This window comes from Bombina bombina, chromosome 2, assembly GCF_027579735.1.
Source record: "Bombina bombina isolate aBomBom1 chromosome 2, aBomBom1.pri, whole genome shotgun sequence".
NCBI lineage: Eukaryota > Metazoa > Chordata > Amphibia > Anura > Bombinatoridae > Bombina > Bombina bombina.
The window spans coordinates 491,650,179-491,667,389 of record NC_069500.1 but is presented as its reverse complement, the minus strand read 5'-3'; the positions used below and the strand labels follow the sequence as shown (position 1 = coordinate 491,667,389).

At 39.1% G+C, this 17,211-nt stretch overlaps 1 protein-coding gene across 1 annotated transcript in view; it reads left to right on the top strand.

Moving 5' to 3' along the window:
- SF3A1 (splicing factor 3a subunit 1) overlaps positions 1–6,777 on the top strand; it is a 47,273-nt gene extending 40,496 nt beyond the window's left edge. The window contains exons 12-16 of the mRNA XM_053702202.1: positions 4,174–4,384; positions 4,909–5,063; positions 5,154–5,255; positions 6,108–6,179; positions 6,310–6,777. Coding sequence (XP_053558177.1) covers positions 4,174–4,384; positions 4,909–5,063; positions 5,154–5,255; positions 6,108–6,179; positions 6,310–6,411 — 642 coding nt within the window. The 3' untranslated portion in view covers positions 6,412–6,777. The remainder of the gene's footprint in view (positions 1–4,173; positions 4,385–4,908; positions 5,064–5,153; positions 5,256–6,107; positions 6,180–6,309) is intronic.
- The last annotated feature ends 10,434 nt before the right edge of the window (positions 6,778–17,211 follow it).

The window sequence follows — 17,211 nt, the reverse complement described above, 5'->3', positions numbered from 1 at the left end:
ATATGTGTGAAATGTTTGGGCTCATAGGTTGACATGGAACGTAGAGGTTGCTCTTTTTACCTTGAGAGCTGTGCTTTTTCTTTAGCAGGGGCGGTCCTGATTTGCGCACCGTGTGACCGGGAGTGGTCACCGTTTCAATTTCCTATTCCTGACCAAGTGTCTTAAAAAGAGGAGCGAGTTTCTCTAGACTATCTGGGTCATAGGAGTTAGTGAGTGCCCCATCCATTGGGGGTATTGGTGCCGGTTGTCTCTTTTGATTTAAATAGGGTTACCTAGCTATGGAGGATTCTGATAATTTAGAGGGTGACCCCTCTGACAGAATTTGATACCTGAGTATATTGTGAGGAGGCCCGGGTAGTCCAGCCCTCTCAATTATGTTCCATATGCTGCAACAGGGTGTTTTCATCAGCCAATGTTGAGATGTTAGCCTTCCGCCTCTGAGGACTCTTCGTCCCGTGAGGTGTGTCCCCTACAGTCATCTGATCCTACACATGCAGCTTCCTCTTGCACCACTAATCCTCCACCTGGAGGGGGTCTTTTTCCACCTGACGTTACTGCGCAGTTCCATATGGCGATATCTGAGGCCTTAGCCGCTTTGCCTCGTACTACTACGAGCAAACGAAAGGGTTAATCCAAGCACTCCTTCCCAAGGAACATCATGTAAATTGACGGTTGTATCCGATCAGTCATCAGAGGATGTGGTTCTTTCTGAGGCTTCAGAGTATGGACCTTCTGGGTCGGAGTCTGCTGCTTCTATTCCTTCAGCAGAGTAGGATTTCACCTTTTAGATTTAGAGTAGCATGCCTGCGCTTGCTTCTAAGAGAGGTTTTGGCGATATTAGAGATTCCTAGTACTGATCAGCCAGTCGAATCTCAGGACTCTAAATTAGATGGCGGGTAGGGAAGGATGGAGATCCGCTCCCCTTTTTGTATTTATGCTTTTTTTTTAAGATTCCCAGTTCAGGGCTCTATAGGGGGGTTTTCGTTTCATACCCTTATTTGGCTATCACTTTTTGTGCGTTTTTACTATTCCATTTCTGGATAGTTTGTTCTTACAGCTCTGGGTTATAAGAGGGAAAACTTTTCAAGTGGGTACATGTTTTTTGTTCTCCTTCAGAGTTGTTGGCCCGGTGCCTATCGTAGAGTGAGGTTTTAGAGATTATTAAAACCATTTATTTTTTTTCCCCATAGAGGGAGGGAACTCCCGTCCTGTTTGGGTCTTAAGGTACTTAAGAAAAGCTTCATGTCTCCTCGTTCCAGAGGAAGACTATAAGATCAACACTCTAGTACATTGCTCCTTCCGTTTTGGGTCTCGCTACTGTGTCTACAGCCTTTTAGCAATATAAGGTTTTCTTTTGGCAGTGGCCAAAATTCAGATCTAGAGGGTAGATTCCCTTGTCTAGTCGATTTATGGTTCAGTCGCAGTCATTGACTAATGGGAAAACCTTTAGGGATTTCATCTGTTTTCCTCGATCCTCAGGGATGGAAGATTATCTAGACCAGAGTTCTCTGGTGCAGGCACCAGGGTTGATTCCTGGATGCTAATTTAGTCTTGTAAATTTATGAGTTAACTTCGTCAGTCATGCCCTCCAGACCTCCTCCAGTCCTTTCGCTGGCTCTGTGTTGGGTGGTGATGATTTGTCATGGAGTACATCTTGGACTTTATGCCTTTTTTGCCAGGTCTCATCTCACCAGAGGCTCGGTGTATGCTAGGCAGTAGAGCTGCGCTGTTTCAAATCTCTTAACAGTTTTTTCCTATACTTCTGGTTGAGAGAATTGCTCTCTAGTGTCTTGTCCCAGATCTTCTGTCTTGAGGGACATTTTTTCTTCTTCATCCGGGACGGTTTTGACTTCAGTCGCAAGTCTGTCAGATGGTGATGGCGTGCCAAGAGTGCATGGGGTCTGTGGACTCATGTTTCCCTCCAGTTTATCTTTATAGATCTTCAGGCATTCCCTTTGCTTTGAAGGGTTTAGACTACTGGGTTAGTCCCAGACTATAGATCCTGGTCATTCATACTCTGTGGCTTAGATCTCCATCTGAGGGGAACAAGAGACTCACTAGCGATGAGAGTAATATCTCTGGTTTGGTAGAGGGCGGAGGCCCACTACTGCTTGCTGTCAGCGATCCTCTCTCCAGGTGGGGTCATCCTGGACAGCTGTTTTCTGACGTTCCCTTTATCTGGGGATAAGTTCTCCATCTGAGGGATTTTCGGATGTTTGTATCTGGGAAGGGACGCCAGATGAGAATATCAGGACGTCCCGTCTCAATACCTAGTTAACCACAGATGGTTACTAGTTCAGGGAATCTCAGGTGGTGCTAATGGATACATTAGCAGTGCCTTGGAGGTTCAATACAATTTCCCTTACGGCCATATCACTTCTTCCCTGAGTGGTGGCTCGAACCTAGCAGGTGCAGGCGTCGGTGATACTGATTGCTCCGTTGCGGTCGCGAAGATTGCGGTTTGGTGGTGATATCGTCGTGCTCTCCATGAGGGTTACCTTGTCGCAGGTAGCTGCTGGAACACGGCCCCTTTGTTTGTTTTTTCAAATCTTATTCTCTGAGGCAGCTGCGAGATGTCGCTTAGTCTTAGCTATGAGAGGGTTTTTCTGAGAGATTATGGTCCCCTCCTTCAAGCTAGTACGCCGATTCCTCATCTATCATGAGGTGTGGGAGAACGTCGTCTTCTGGGAGGAGCGGGTTTTTTTTTGTCCTGGTACACTATTCTAGTCTGCCAGGATTCTTTCCTTCCTCCAGGATGGTCTGGAGAAGGGCCTCTTAGCTCATTCCTTGTTGGGACAGTTTTGGCACTGTCTGTTTTTTCTGCACTGGAGGCTCGTTGAGCTTCCGGACGTACAGGTTTTTGTTTTTTTTGGGGTTTTTTGTTTTTTTTGTTAGGGCTCTGACTATGATCAGGCCTGTGTGTCGATCTGACGCTCCTTGGAACTTGGATCTTGTCCTTATGGTTTTGCATCGGGCTACTTTTGTACCTATGCATGAGGTGGTCATTACTTTGTTGTTTTGGAAGATTCCTTCCGTCTAACTATTGCTTCTGCGTGCAGAAACCTTTGAGATTGTGACCTTGCAATGCTTCCCTTCTTATCTGGTGTTTCAGGGTAATAGGGCTGTTCTATGAACCTAGTTGTGATTTTACACAACCTTAGGAGGAAATCCTAACTTAGAACCACAATTTTTTAGATATTTCTTATGTCCTCCTTCTTGAAGGGAAGTTTTCTACATAAGATGGGGTCGTGCCTTGAAGTTCTGTCTTCAGGCTACATAGACAGATTTTTTTTTTTTTAATTTTTTTTCTTCTGTTTGCTTATTCCATCGGAAGTGTAAGGGTCAGAAAGCATCTTCGACTTCCTTATCTTTTAGTTGAGTATCATCCACTTGACATATGAGACATCGGGATGCAAGCCTCATCAGAGGATTATGGCTCGTTCTACGAGAGCAGAGACGTCCTCTTGGGTCTTCTAAAATGAGGCCTCTATGGATCAGATTTATAGGACGACTACCTGTTCCCCCTTTACATTCTTAACAAGTTTTTGCTTCTGTTGAAGCAGCCTTCGGGAGAACAGTTTTTGCAGGCTGTGGTGCCCTCAGATGGGGGCCGCCTTCCTTTTTGGCCCTCCCGTTAGCTATCAGTGTCCTCTAGAGCTTGGGTATAATTTCCCACAAGTAAGGAATGCCGCTGTGGACTCTCCCTGTATTAAGAAGGAAAACATCAATTATGCTTACCAGATCATTTCCTTTCCTACTGTACAGGTAGAGTCCACAGCTCCTACCCGTGTTCTCCGATGGGCAGCCCTGAATTTTTATCTTCTTCTTCTGGCACCTTTTTTTCACCCTGATATTTCTTCTACTGTTCCTTGTTCCCTCTGCAAAATGACTGGAGGATGAGGTAAGTGGGGGATGTATTTAAGCTGCCTCCTGGTAGATGCAGTAAGGAATGCAGCTGTGGACTCTCCATGTTCAGAAGGAAAGGAAATTATCTGGTAAGCACAATTTGTTTTAATATGATTTATTTGTACTTTTATTGGTACATATTTCATATGACAACCAAGAAGTTACTTTTATCCTTTTCATTTTGTTATATACAATAAGAGAATATGCAGGATTAGAATATTTAATTCTAAAGTAGTAATTTGTTTTTTTTGTTTTTTTTCCCCCTAGATGCCACCACCTATACGTACAACAATGGTATCTGCCATGCCAGTCATGCAGCGCCCTCCTATGGGCTCTGTAGTGCGTCTCCCTCCAGGTTCTGTCTTAACTGCTTCTATGCCGCCCATCCTGCACCCTCCACGAATCAATGTGGTGCCAATGCCACCTAATCCTCCCCCTATGATGGCACAAAGAGCCCCGCACATGATTGTTCCTGCTGGTGAGTTCCTAGAGTAGTCTTTATTTTATATAGTTACTAGTCCTAAAGCCCATGTACACGGGCCAAAATCCCCATCCACTTGGATCCCCTACCCACCTCTGCTGTCTGATCCTCACGGCCTTTTGAAGTCTTAGGCAGTCTCGTGCACTGACTGATCCTTCCTTATGGCCAGCTATGTTTGCAGCGCAAGACAATCTCTACTGCGCATGTCTGCATTGGACAAACGTACCTGGCCTTTTATTATATAGGATGTTACAAGTTGTACACTAAATAAGTATTTCCGTTCTGAGGAGCAACATTTGTAATTGTAGCTTTTCAAAACAATTTACTAGTAAATCTTCAGAGTATCGTGTTCCAAAAATAAAAAACTAAGGAAAGTTAACTTGCTCATCAGTTCTGAAATTGGTGAAAAATGTAGATCACTGCCTAGTGTAAGTCAATACAGCCCCATCCAGCAATAAAGCTATATGCACTTTAGTTATTAAACAATTGCTAACTTTTTTGTAAAAAAAAATTTCTTTTAGCTTTTGTTCCTGCACCTCCTGTTGCCCCTGTGCCTGCTCCAGCTCCCCTACCCCCAGCTCATCCTCCTCCACCTTTGGAGGATGAACCAGCTACTAAGAAAATGAAGAGTGAGGACTCGCTGATTCCAGAAGAGGAGTTCTTGCGCAGAAACAAGGTGCGTAAATGTTGCTGTTTTTGGAATAGATTTGGAATGGCGTTTTATGGAAGAAAATAACCTTTTGTTTCTTTTTTTATGCTACCACAGGGTCCTGTTACTGTCAAAGTTCAAGTTCCCAACATGCAGGACAAGACAGAATGGAAACTGGGAGGTCAAGTGTTGGTATTCACACTGCCCATCTCAGATCAGGTATGGTTTCTAGAAACTGTCCTAAAAAAAGGAAAAACAAATGGCAGCACTTCAGTCAATCACTGGCACTCTCGGGCATCATCTGTTTATTTTTTTTTAATTAATAGTAGAAACAAAAAAACTCCAGTGTTAGAAGTTTTTTTTTTTTATTGTTTTGTAGATATTTACATTTTAGACACTTTAACTAATTTTGGTTTTAATTTTTTTTATTTTTTTTTATCTAAATGATATAAAGAAGTATCTATTTCTTTAGAGTAATGGGTAGTGCCCCCCCCCCCCCCAAAAAAAAAAAAGTTGTTAAATGTTATAAAAAGATTAATATATTGTTGAGTTTGCAATTAGTTGCAAAGTGTATGATTTGTGTAGCAAATTGTGATAATACTTTTTTATTTTTATATATATATACATTTATATGGATTATTCTAATGTCATAGAATGCTGCAACTAGAATCTTTTGCAAAGAATTCTACAACCAGAATAGCTATAAGCCGGTTGTTGCAGTCTGTATACTAAATAAATCCTTTTAGGGCAGGATTAGCGTGAATCTGCTTTATCATTTGTTTTATTAGTATTATAAAATGTATTTTTTACATTATTATTATTATTATTATTATTATTATTATTATTATTATTCCATTTCTGACTTGTCTTTTTGTTCCCTTTGTAAAACTGAACTGTTTGTTATGCTGTAAGAAAATGCAAGATCAGGCATATTTTACTTTATATTTGAATTGGAGTATGGCTTGTCATTAATTTGTTATTAAGTTAACCTATTTAAATGTGATTAGCAGATGTTACTGAAGTTATGGTTTTCCATAGATTCAAAAAAATGTTATCTACTTTGTTTGGCAGGTCTCTGTCATAAAGGTTAAGATTCATGAAGCCACAGGAATGCCAGCAGGGAAGCAGAAGCTTCAGTATGAAGTAAGTAACTTTTCAAACCATTTAATCCGTTCCCTGCCAAGGAAGAGCTGGGATGTGTAATAGGAGAAAAGCTACAACACTGTTCTAGAGCAACTAGCTTTAACTGGCGTTTTTATTTTTCTCCCAACAGGGAATTTTTATTAAGGATTCCAACTCTTTAGCTTACTACAATATGCAGAATGGAGCCACTATCCATCTGGCACTAAAGGAGAGAGGAGGCAGGAAGAAGTGAAGAGGAAAACAAAGCAAGAGGCAATATGTGAAACTCCTTAACATTTTCATCTTGCAGATACATTGTAGTAAACATTTCAATATAAGTAAATATACATTTATCTGCTTTATTAATGTTCACTATAAACATTTTTGTTATTTCAATATTTTTATACCCAGATGTATTTGTTTTAGATCTATATAGATCTAGCCATTTGTGAATTACTGCCAACTCTAGGGGGAGCACAAGCATATTCACTCACAATCCTTTACTGTTTATGCAGTTTAAATACAGAGCTGTAAAAAAAGTGTTCTCATTAAATTATGTTTATATTGATGTTCAAACGCATGGCTTATTCCTTATGAATAAAGAATCTTGAGGACTATATTTCTGTCTATATATAATTCATTTTTTTTGTTATCAAAACCTTTTTGTTTAGTTTGTTTTTTTGATTTGCAAAACAATATTTTTTTTTTTAGATAACAAAGTAGTAGACTCGTTAATCTACCTTGAAACTATCAAACTTTTTCCTAGTTGATTTACCCCCAAATTTTACCATCTATTCAAAATGCAATTGCATCTACAGCTCTTATTTTTGTTCCACTCTATAGATCAGGGCTCCCAATTCTCGGAATCACAATTAGAGGCTACTATCTCAGTTATTCCTAAACTGGCAAAGCCGAATGATAAGGTCACCAAAATCGGGCCAATTTATTTTCTAAACATTGATCTAAAACTATTTTAATTTTAGCTAATCGGCAAATCAACTGCTCCCCAACCTAGTGCATACATATCAGGTGGGATTTATATTTGGGTGGGAAGCAAGATACTACTACCTGGGCAATACAGCTGTTGAACAACGCTGTAGATAAGAAAACTCCTAAATTTACTCTACTAAAGTGGAAAAGGCATTTTACAGGGTGGACTGGGATTTTGTGTTCCACCCTATCTAAGTTTGGCCTACTCCAGAAATTTGTCCCACATTTGTGCATTGTATGCAGTCCCTTCAGCCAGAGTCAGCAAATGGGGTCTTATCTCACAAATGTCCCAAACGAAATAAGACTAGACAGGGGTGCCCCTTGTCACTCCTTGCCTTGACAGTAGAAGTTTTAAGAGAAGAAACTACTATAGAAGGGATAAAAATAGGTGTTGCCACTCATAAATACCTAATTTCCACAGATATATTTACCTTATAATCCCCCACTAGTTCTATTCCTACCCTTTTAAAATTACAAGATTATAAACAAGGTTCCAACTTTTTCCATTAACGTGGATAAATTGGTGAATGCTAATCCAGAATATATTCATTGTATTAGGGCTGCAACTAACGATTATTTTCATAATCGATTTAAAGGCAGATTTTAATTTTTTCGATCGACTAATCGGATAAAAAAAAGAATCAATCATTATTTCCTATATTTAAAAAATAAAAAAAATCCACATACTGAGTGTTGAAATGATAAACGTCAGACTAAAACTTTACATTAACACAACTGTTTGCCCAATTTTTAAGCAGCAGAACAAATTTTTATAATTAAGCAAAACAAAACCACAAACTGTTTGAAAAGAGGTAGAACTCGTAAGAGGTAGACGATCACTGTTTATAACATTCTGTTATTCACTTTTTCAGAAACTTTGCATTTTGAAATGCAAAAATGTCAACAATGTCCAAATGCTCCTGGCTGAGGCTGGCTATCTTTTTTGCAACACGCCTGGACTTCAGTCTAACATACAAAATATCTTGAATATCTATATGCAATGGTAAATAACCAGCTATAAGGTTAGGGAAAAATATCTACTCTGCTCTAAAAATAACAGATATATACTTAGAGGTTGAATCTGGTACATATTATCACAATACATAAAAAAAAAAAACACTAAAAAAAAGTCAAAAGCGCTTAGGACTTTATATCAATATCAAGACAAAGCCTTACACATTTATCTATACAGTACATATTATCAGCAATATTTGTGCAAACAGATAATAGTTCACATCAATTCAAATAACTCCCATCAATCTAGTGCTAGGTGTAAATAAGAAGCTCAGCACTATATCATGCAAAGCATAGCCCAAAATCACTTGATCTGATTTAATATAAACAATCCAAATGATGACTCCTATTATTTCTGAGTTGCACATAAGCCAGGAGTAGCTGTAAACTTGTACTGTCCTGTAAAAGTGAAAAGTAAATGTCTGTAGATTTCCTTTAGGCTAAGGGCATAACCATAAATCACAATACCATGTGTAGGAGCTCATTGTAGTGAAGCAGCTGGTGCGATGCACAGATGAACTAATTGAAAACCAACTAATCAATTATGAGATTAGTTGACAACTATTTTCATAATTTTAATTATAACGATTAGTTGTTGCAGCTCTACATTGTATATATACACACTTTGCTACTTAGGTATTACTCTATCCCCTTCCCTCTCCTGACTTTTTGATCTCAATTACAACAGTCTTAGCAAAGAGATATTGAATGACTTACAAAAGTGGCACCGTTGGGGCCATTTATCGTGGACTGACCGTATCCACTCCATTAAAATATTGCCTACGTTTCTTAATCCCTTTGTAAAGTTTACCTTTTAGATCTCCCTGGACAATTTGTACTTTCTCAACAGTCTCAACAGAAGCTATTAGAACATTTTATATGGGCCAATGCACAACCTCGAGTACTTTGTAAAACAATGTATTTGAATTAAAAAATGATGGTGGTTTTGGGAGTTCCAAATCTCTCCAACTACTATGCAGCTGCTAATTTATCATAAGTTATAGGGTGGCGCAACCAAGACCTGGGTCAAAACAGAAGCTTTCTTTTGATTATCGGATCATAGGATACTTTAACTGACTTGCTAAAAGATATAGACCACCCAGGGTTGATGCTAACCACCTAGTTTCTAATACTGAGTCTGGAATAAAATTGGATTAGTTAGAAGAATTCGATAGATGGTTCCCTTACTCCCAGGTACAACACATTAACTAAAAGCACACATAAAGCTAATTTATTAAAGGGATACTAAACCCTTTTTTTTCCTTTCATGATTCAGATAGAGCATGCAATTTTAAGCAACTTTCTAATTTACTCCTATTCTACATTTGTCTTTGTTCTCTTGCTATCTTTATTTAAAAAGCTAGAATGTAAAGCGCAAGAGCCAGCCCATTTTAGGTTCAGCACCCTGGATAGCGCTTGCTTATTGGTGGCTATCTTTAGCCACCAAATAAGCAAGCGTAACTCAAGTTCTGAACCAAAAATGGTCTGGCTCCTAATTCTTTACATTCCTGCTTTTTAAATAATACCCTTAAAATGCACCCACTTATATTTCTAAATGGAAGTAGAACTTAAAGGACCAGTCAACACAATAGATTTGCATAGTCAACAAATGCAAGATAACAAGACAATGTAATAGCACTTAGTCTGAACTTCAAATGAGTAGTAGATTTTTTTTTCTGACAATTTTAAAAGTTATGTCTTTTTCCACTCCCTCTGTACCATGTGACAGCCATCAGCAAATCACAAATGCATACACGTACCATGTGACAGCCATCAGCCATTCACAAATGCATACACACTTATTCTTGCACATGCTCAGTAGGAGCTGGTGACTCAAAACGTTTAAATATAAAAAGACTGTGCACATTTTGTTAATGAAAGTAAATTGGAAAGTTGTTTAAAATGGCATGCTCTATCTGAATAATGAAAGTTTAATTTTGATTGTGTCCCTTTAAAGGGACACTAAGTCAAAATAAACTTTTATGATTCAGAAAGAGCATGCCGTTTTAAGACCCTTTCCAATTTACTGCCATTATCAAATTTTGCGCAATCTTTTTATATACACACTTTCTGGGGAGCAGGCTCCTACTGAGCATGTGCACAAGCTAACAGTGTATACGTAGTGACGTGCCTTCATAGGAGGCAGCGCCTCACCTGTCCAATGTGTGTAATCACTAATTGACCTAATGGATGCTGTTACGTTTATACACCAACACTAATACAACAGTTCATATGGTAACTCTTACTCAGTAGAGGCAGTATATTTAAAGTAATGTTAGTAATGACACCGGTTGTATTTGCATTCCGGTGCTGTATAACCACCTAGTATTGAGATGTCAAGCCCAGTATTTCAGGTAGTATAATAAATACAATAGTCACCAGGATTGGTTACCCAGTTGCACGGAACGGAGAACGCCCCTGTTAGTAAATATGTATATAAATAAGCCGCTGAGAAGCAAGGACAGTAAGATAGCTACCTCCAGCCAATTATGATCAAGTGTTAGGATCTTACTGAGTTATAACCCGAAGGTGCCAACTACCCAGTAATTAAGTTGCCATTAATGTAATAAGAAATTAACCGCTGCAGCTACTTAAGGCATGCTAAAAATACATGAGCTCCAAGGGCTCATCACCAGTACCCTAACGTCCCTTACATGTTTTGCCTTGCGGCTTTTTCAAAGAGTGAGCGCGCCGCTCAAGTACCAGACTTATAAAGCGTGATAACCACGCCTCTAAGAGTGATGTCATAGATGATCAACCAATCCTGTTCATGTGTAAATATACCCCACCTTCAGTTCCCTTGTAACGTAAAATGAACCGGAGTTGATCAAATCTAGCAAATATAATTTATTGAATCTTAAGGGTTAGATTATGAAAGTTACCTGATATATTTCGCAAATTCTCTAATATGTTTGTCTACAGATGAGGGTGAAAATTTCATATTTCTGTAATAGTTGTCTCGTAATATTCCTAATTTTGCCAAGAAATTTACTAGATCGAGGTGTTAAGAAAGAAGTGATGGAACTTGCGTTCTCATGATCTATTAAGTGAATATATATTCTTAATGAATGTGAACCATATAACTATGTTGTCAAGCTAATAGCAATAAGTTGTGAGAGGTGTCTTAAATTGTAATGTAAGGAAGTGCTGAATTGATTGTAGTAAACAATCATTACGACCCATTATGGTAATTTTAAATATTTGTATTGTGAGAGTGTTAATGTGAGCATTACAGTACCAAATGAGCAGGTGAACAGGAGTTCTAAAAAGTAATACAGTGAAATACAATATATCTCTGGTATGTGGAGAGAAATTGTTACAAAGTGTTGATGTGAGCAGAAGTGGAAAATAAAACGTAGTGCACTGTTGATAAAAAAATTTTTTAGAAGGTTACAAAAAAGTGCAGATAGAAGAATAAAACTAGAGAAATACCCTATGAATTTTAAATATAAGGAGTGAAATTTTCAACTTGTGATAATAAATAATTCAATGAAAATTGTGTAAACAATTGTGGTGTGTTCATGATAATATATAATGGCAAGTATATAGTTTATTATCACCCTTCCTTCTGTAGCAATAGGATATAATCATAGCTTGGATGGAAATGATAAAATTAGCAAGTTTTGCCACGCTTATTATTTGCCACGCTTGATTTTGTGGCATTAGATTGCATGTTTCCTTAAAAAGTAAGGAGACCTAACAATGTATAATAATAGCCTATGATTCCTAAGAATATAATGATCTAGTTATTATGTTTTGTTAATAATTACTTCCTATAGTGTTTTTGATCATACTCAGTTCTTGATAAAATTTAACATGGGTTAAACTGTGGTCAGTATAGAACTGTTGTATATTGCGCATTCATAAGAAAGAAGAAAAATTGTTACATTCATTTAAACCGAATGGATAAACTGTATTGAGAAGGAATATCCATTTGCTTTCAGCCTTTTGTAGAGTTTTTTTTCCACGTCACCTCCTCTAATTCCTAGTTTGACCTTTTGTTAATTTTTAATTCACAATAGCTGCCATCCGCAATTTTGTATTGCGCATTCATTACTTGACTTTCCATATGTTATCCCTAGTGGGCATAATACAGTAATTTGAACCCCTAGAGTGCTATATATGTAGTCTTTGTAAGATACAGCTGGTTCAACCTATCTTATTCACTCAGATTTTAATTTTTATCCTCAGTTTCTTAACTGTATTTTTCTGTGCCTGGTTCCTATGTTTTATATACATGTTTTACCCATTTCCCCTTGCATCCCAAACAGCTAATACTGCCCTTTTTCTCTGCTATCCTCTGTCACATGTAATATGATTTTAAATAGGGCTCCTTTTCCAGCACTCTGGTTTGAGGTCACTAATAAGATTAGCAGGTATGTTTTAGGCTCCTGGCTGTAAGCCTCTAAAACGGATGAAGCAACCCAACTCATTTCTACTTTCACCTGTGCCTATATATATATGTGTGTGTGTGTGTGTCTATGTACAGTTGTGCTCATAAGTTTACATACCCTGGCAGAATTTATGATTTCTTGGCCATTTTTCAGAGAATGTGAATGATGACACAAAAACTTTTCTTTCACTCATGGTTAGTGTTTGGCTGAAGCCATTTATTATCAATCAACTGTGTTTACTCTTTTTAAATCCATAATGACAACAGAAACTACACAAATGACTCTGATCAAAAGTTTACATACCTTGGTGATTTTGGCCTGATAGCATGCACACAAGTTGACACAAAGGGGGTTGAATGGCTATTAAAGGTAACCATCCTCACCTGTGATTTGTTTGCTTGTAATTAGTGTGTGTGTATAAAAGGTCAATGAGTTTCTGGACTCCTGACAGACCCTTGCATCTTTCATCCAGCGCTGCACTGACGTTTCTGGATTCTGAGTCATGGGGAAAGCAAAAGAATTGTCAAAGGATCTGCGGGAAAAGGTAGTTGAACTGTATAAAATAGGAAAGGGATATAAAAAGATATCCAAGGAATTGAGAATGCAAATCAGCAGTGTTCAAACTCTAATCAAGAAGTGGAAAATGTGGGGTTCTGTTTGATAACATTGCTGCATTCATCTTGCCATCAATTCTGACCAAATTTCCTGTGCCTTTTGTAGCTCACACATCCCCAAAACATCAGCGATTCACCTCATTGTTTCACAGTAGGAATGGTGTACCTTTCATCATAGGCCTTGTTGACTCCTCCAAATGTAGCGTTTATGGTTGTGGCCAAAAAGCTAAATTTTGGTCTCATCACTCCAAATGACTTTGTGCCAGAAGGTTTGAGGCTTGTCTCTGTGCTGTTTGGCGTATTGTAAGTGGGATACTTTGTGGCATTTGCATAGTAATGGCTTTCTTCTGGCGATTCGATCATGGAGCCCATCTTTTTTCAAGTGCCTCCTTATTGTGCATCTTGAAACAGCCACACCACATGGTTTCAGAGAGTCCTGTATTTCAACTAAAGTTATTTGTGGGTTTGTCTATGCATCCTGAACAATTTTCCTGGCAGTTGTGGCTGAAATTTTAGTTGTTCTACCTGACCGTGGTTTGGTTTCAACAGAACCCCTCATTTTCCACTTCTTGATTAGAGTTTGAACACTGCTGATTTGCATTCTCAATTCCTTGGATATCTTTTTAAATCCCTTTCCTGTTTTATACAGCTCAACTACCTTTTTCCGCAGATTTTTTTGACAATTCTTTTGCTGGATGAAAGATGCAAGGGTCTGTCAGGAGTCAAGAAACTCATTGACCTTTTATACACACACACTAATTACAAGCAAACAGATCACAGGTGAGGACGGTTACCTTTAATAGCCATTCAAACCCCTTTGTGTCCACTTGTGTGCATGTTATCAGGCCAAAATCACCAGGATATGTAAACTTTTGATCAGGGTCATTTGGGTAGTTTCTGTTGTCATTATGATTTAAAAAGAGTTATCACAGTTGGTTGATAATAAATGGCTTCAGCCAAACACTAACCATGAGTGAAAGAGAGGTTTTTGTGTTATCATTCATATTCTTTGAAAAATGGCCTAGAAATCCTAAATTCTGCCAGGGTATGTAAACTTATGAGCACAACTCTGTGTGAGTACCTGTGTATGAATGTGTATTTCTTTTGCAAGATGTACTGAGTCCACGGTTTCATCCTTACTTGTGGGATATTCTCCTTCCTAACAGGAAGTGGCAAAGAGAGCACCACAGCAGAGCTGTCTATATAGCTCCCCCCTTAACGCCACCCCCCAGTCATTCTCTCTGCCGGCTCTAAGCAGGAAGGGTAAAGTGAAAGAGGTGATAAACTGTTAGTTTTTATTTTTCTTCAAGCAAGAGTTTATTTCTCCAACATTGGTGTGTCCGGTCTACGGCGTCATCCATAACTTGTGGGAATATTCTCCTCCCCAACAGGAAATGGCAAAGAGCACAGCAAAAGCTGTCCATATAGTCCCTCCCAGGCTCCGCCCCCCCCCAGTCATTCTCTTTGCCGCTCTGAACAAGTAGCATCTCCACGGAGATGGTGAAGAGTATGTGGTGTTTAGTTGTAGTTTGTTTTTCTCCAACATAGGTGTGTCCGGTCCACGGCGTCATCCTTACTTGTGGGATATTCTCTTCCCCAACAGGAAATGGCAAAGAGCCCAGCAAAGCTGGTCACATGATCCCTCCTAGGCTCCGCCTTCCCCAGTCATTCTCTTTGCCGTTGTACAGGCAACATCTCCACGGAGATGGCTTAGAGTTTTTTGGTGTTTAACTGTAGTTTTTATTATTCAATCAAGAGTTTGTTATTTTAAAATAGTGCTGGTATGTACTATTTACTCTGAAACAGAAAAGAGATGAAGATTTCTGTTTGTAAGAGGAAAATGATTTTAGCAACCGTTACTAAAATCGATGGCTGTTTCCACACAGGACTGTTGAGAGGAATTAACTTCAGTTGGGGGAAACAGTGAGCAGACTTTTGCTGCTTGAGGTATGACACATTTCTAACAAGACGATGTAATGCTGGAAGCTGTCATTTTCCCTATGGGATCCGGTAAGCCATTTTTATTACATAAAGAAAAAAAAGGGCTTCACAAGGGCTTTTAAGACTGTAGACATTTTCTGGGCTAAAACGATTTATATATAAGCATATTTTATACCCCATAGCCTTGAGGAATTATTTTAATCTTGGGAACTATGTAAAATAACCGGCAGGCACTGTATTGGACACCTTATTCTCTAGGGGCTTTTCCTAATCATAGGCAGAGTCTCATTTTCGCGCCTCTATTGCGCACTTGTTTTTGGGAAGCATGACATGCAGATGCATGTGTGAGGAGCTCTGATACATAGAAAAGACTTTCTGAAGGCGTCATTTGGTATCGTATTCCCCTTTGGGCTTGGTTGGGTCTCAGCAAAGCAGATACCAGGGACTGTAAAGGGGTTAAATATAAAAACGGCTCCGGTTCCGTTATTTTAAGGGTTAAAGTTTCCAAATTTGGTGTGCAATACTCTTAAGGCTTTAAGACACTGTGGTGAAATTTTGGTGAATTTTGATCAATTCCTTCATACTTTTTCACATTTGCAGTAATAAAGTGTGTTCAGTTTAAAATTTAAAGTGACAGTAACTGTTTTATTTTAAAACGTTTTTTGTACTTTGTTATCAAGTTTATGCCTGTTTAACATGTCTGAACTACCAGATAGACTGTGTTCTGTATGTGGGGAAGCCAAGGTTCCTTCTCATTTAAATAGATGTGATTTATGTGACACAAAATTTAGAGAAAATGATGCCCAAGATGATTCCTCAAGTGAGGGGAGTAAGCATGGTACTGCATCATCCCCTCCTTCGTCTACACCAGTCTTGCCCACACAGGAGGCCCCTAGTACATCTAGTGCGCCAATACTCCTTACTATGCAACAATTAACGGCTGTAATGGATAATTCTATCAAAAACATTTTAGCCAAAATGCCCACTTATCAGCGAAAGCGCGACTGCTCTGTTTTAGAAAATACTGAAGAGCATGAGGACGCTGATGATATTGGTTCTGAAGTGCCCCTACACCAGTCTGAGGGGGCCAGGGAGGTTTTGTCTGAGGGAGAAATTTCAGATTCAGGGAAAATTTCTCAACAAGCTGAACCTGATGTGATTACATTTAAATTTAAATTGGAACATCTCTGCGCTCTGCTTAAGGAGGTGTTATCTACTCTGGATGATTGTGAGAATTTGGTCATTCCAGAGAAATTATGTAAAATGGACAAGTTCCTAGAGGTCCCGGGGCCCCCCGAAGCTTTTCCTATACCCAAGCGGGTGGCGGACATTGTAAATAAAGAATGGGAAAGGCCCGGTATACCTTTCGTCCCTCCCCCCATATTTAAAAAAAAATTGTTTCCTATGGTCGACCCCAGAAAGGACTTATGGCAGACAGTCCCCAAGGTCGAGGGGGCGGTTTCTACTCTAAACAAACGCACCACTATACCCATAGAAGATAGTTGTGCTTTCAAAGATCCTATGGATAAAAAATTAGAAGGTTTGCTTAAAAAGATGTTTGTTCAGCAAGGTTACCTTCTACAACCAATTTCATGCATTGTTCCTGTCACTACAGCAGCGTGTTTCTGGTTCGATGATCTAGAAAAGGCGCTCAATAATAATTCTTCTTCTTATGAGGAGATTATGGACAGAATTCATGCTCTCAAATTGGCTAATTCTTTCACCCTAGACGCCACTTTGCAATTGGCTAGGTTAGCGGCGAAAAATTCTGGTTTTGCTATTGTGGAGCGCAGAGCGCTTTGGCTAAAATCTTGGTCAGCGGATGCGTCTTCCAAGAACAAATTGCTTAACATTCCTTTCAAGGGGAAAACGCTGTTTGGCCCTGACTTGAAAGAGATTATCTCTGATATCACTGGGGGCAAGGGCCACGCCCTTCCTCAGGATAGGTCTTTCAAGGCCAAAAATAAACCTAATTTTCGTCCCTTTCGCAGAAACGGACCAGCCCCAAGTGCTACGTCCTCTAAGCAAGAGGGTAATACTTCTCAAGCCAAGCCAGCCTGGAGGCCAATGCAAGGCTGGAACAAAGGAAAGCAGGCCAAG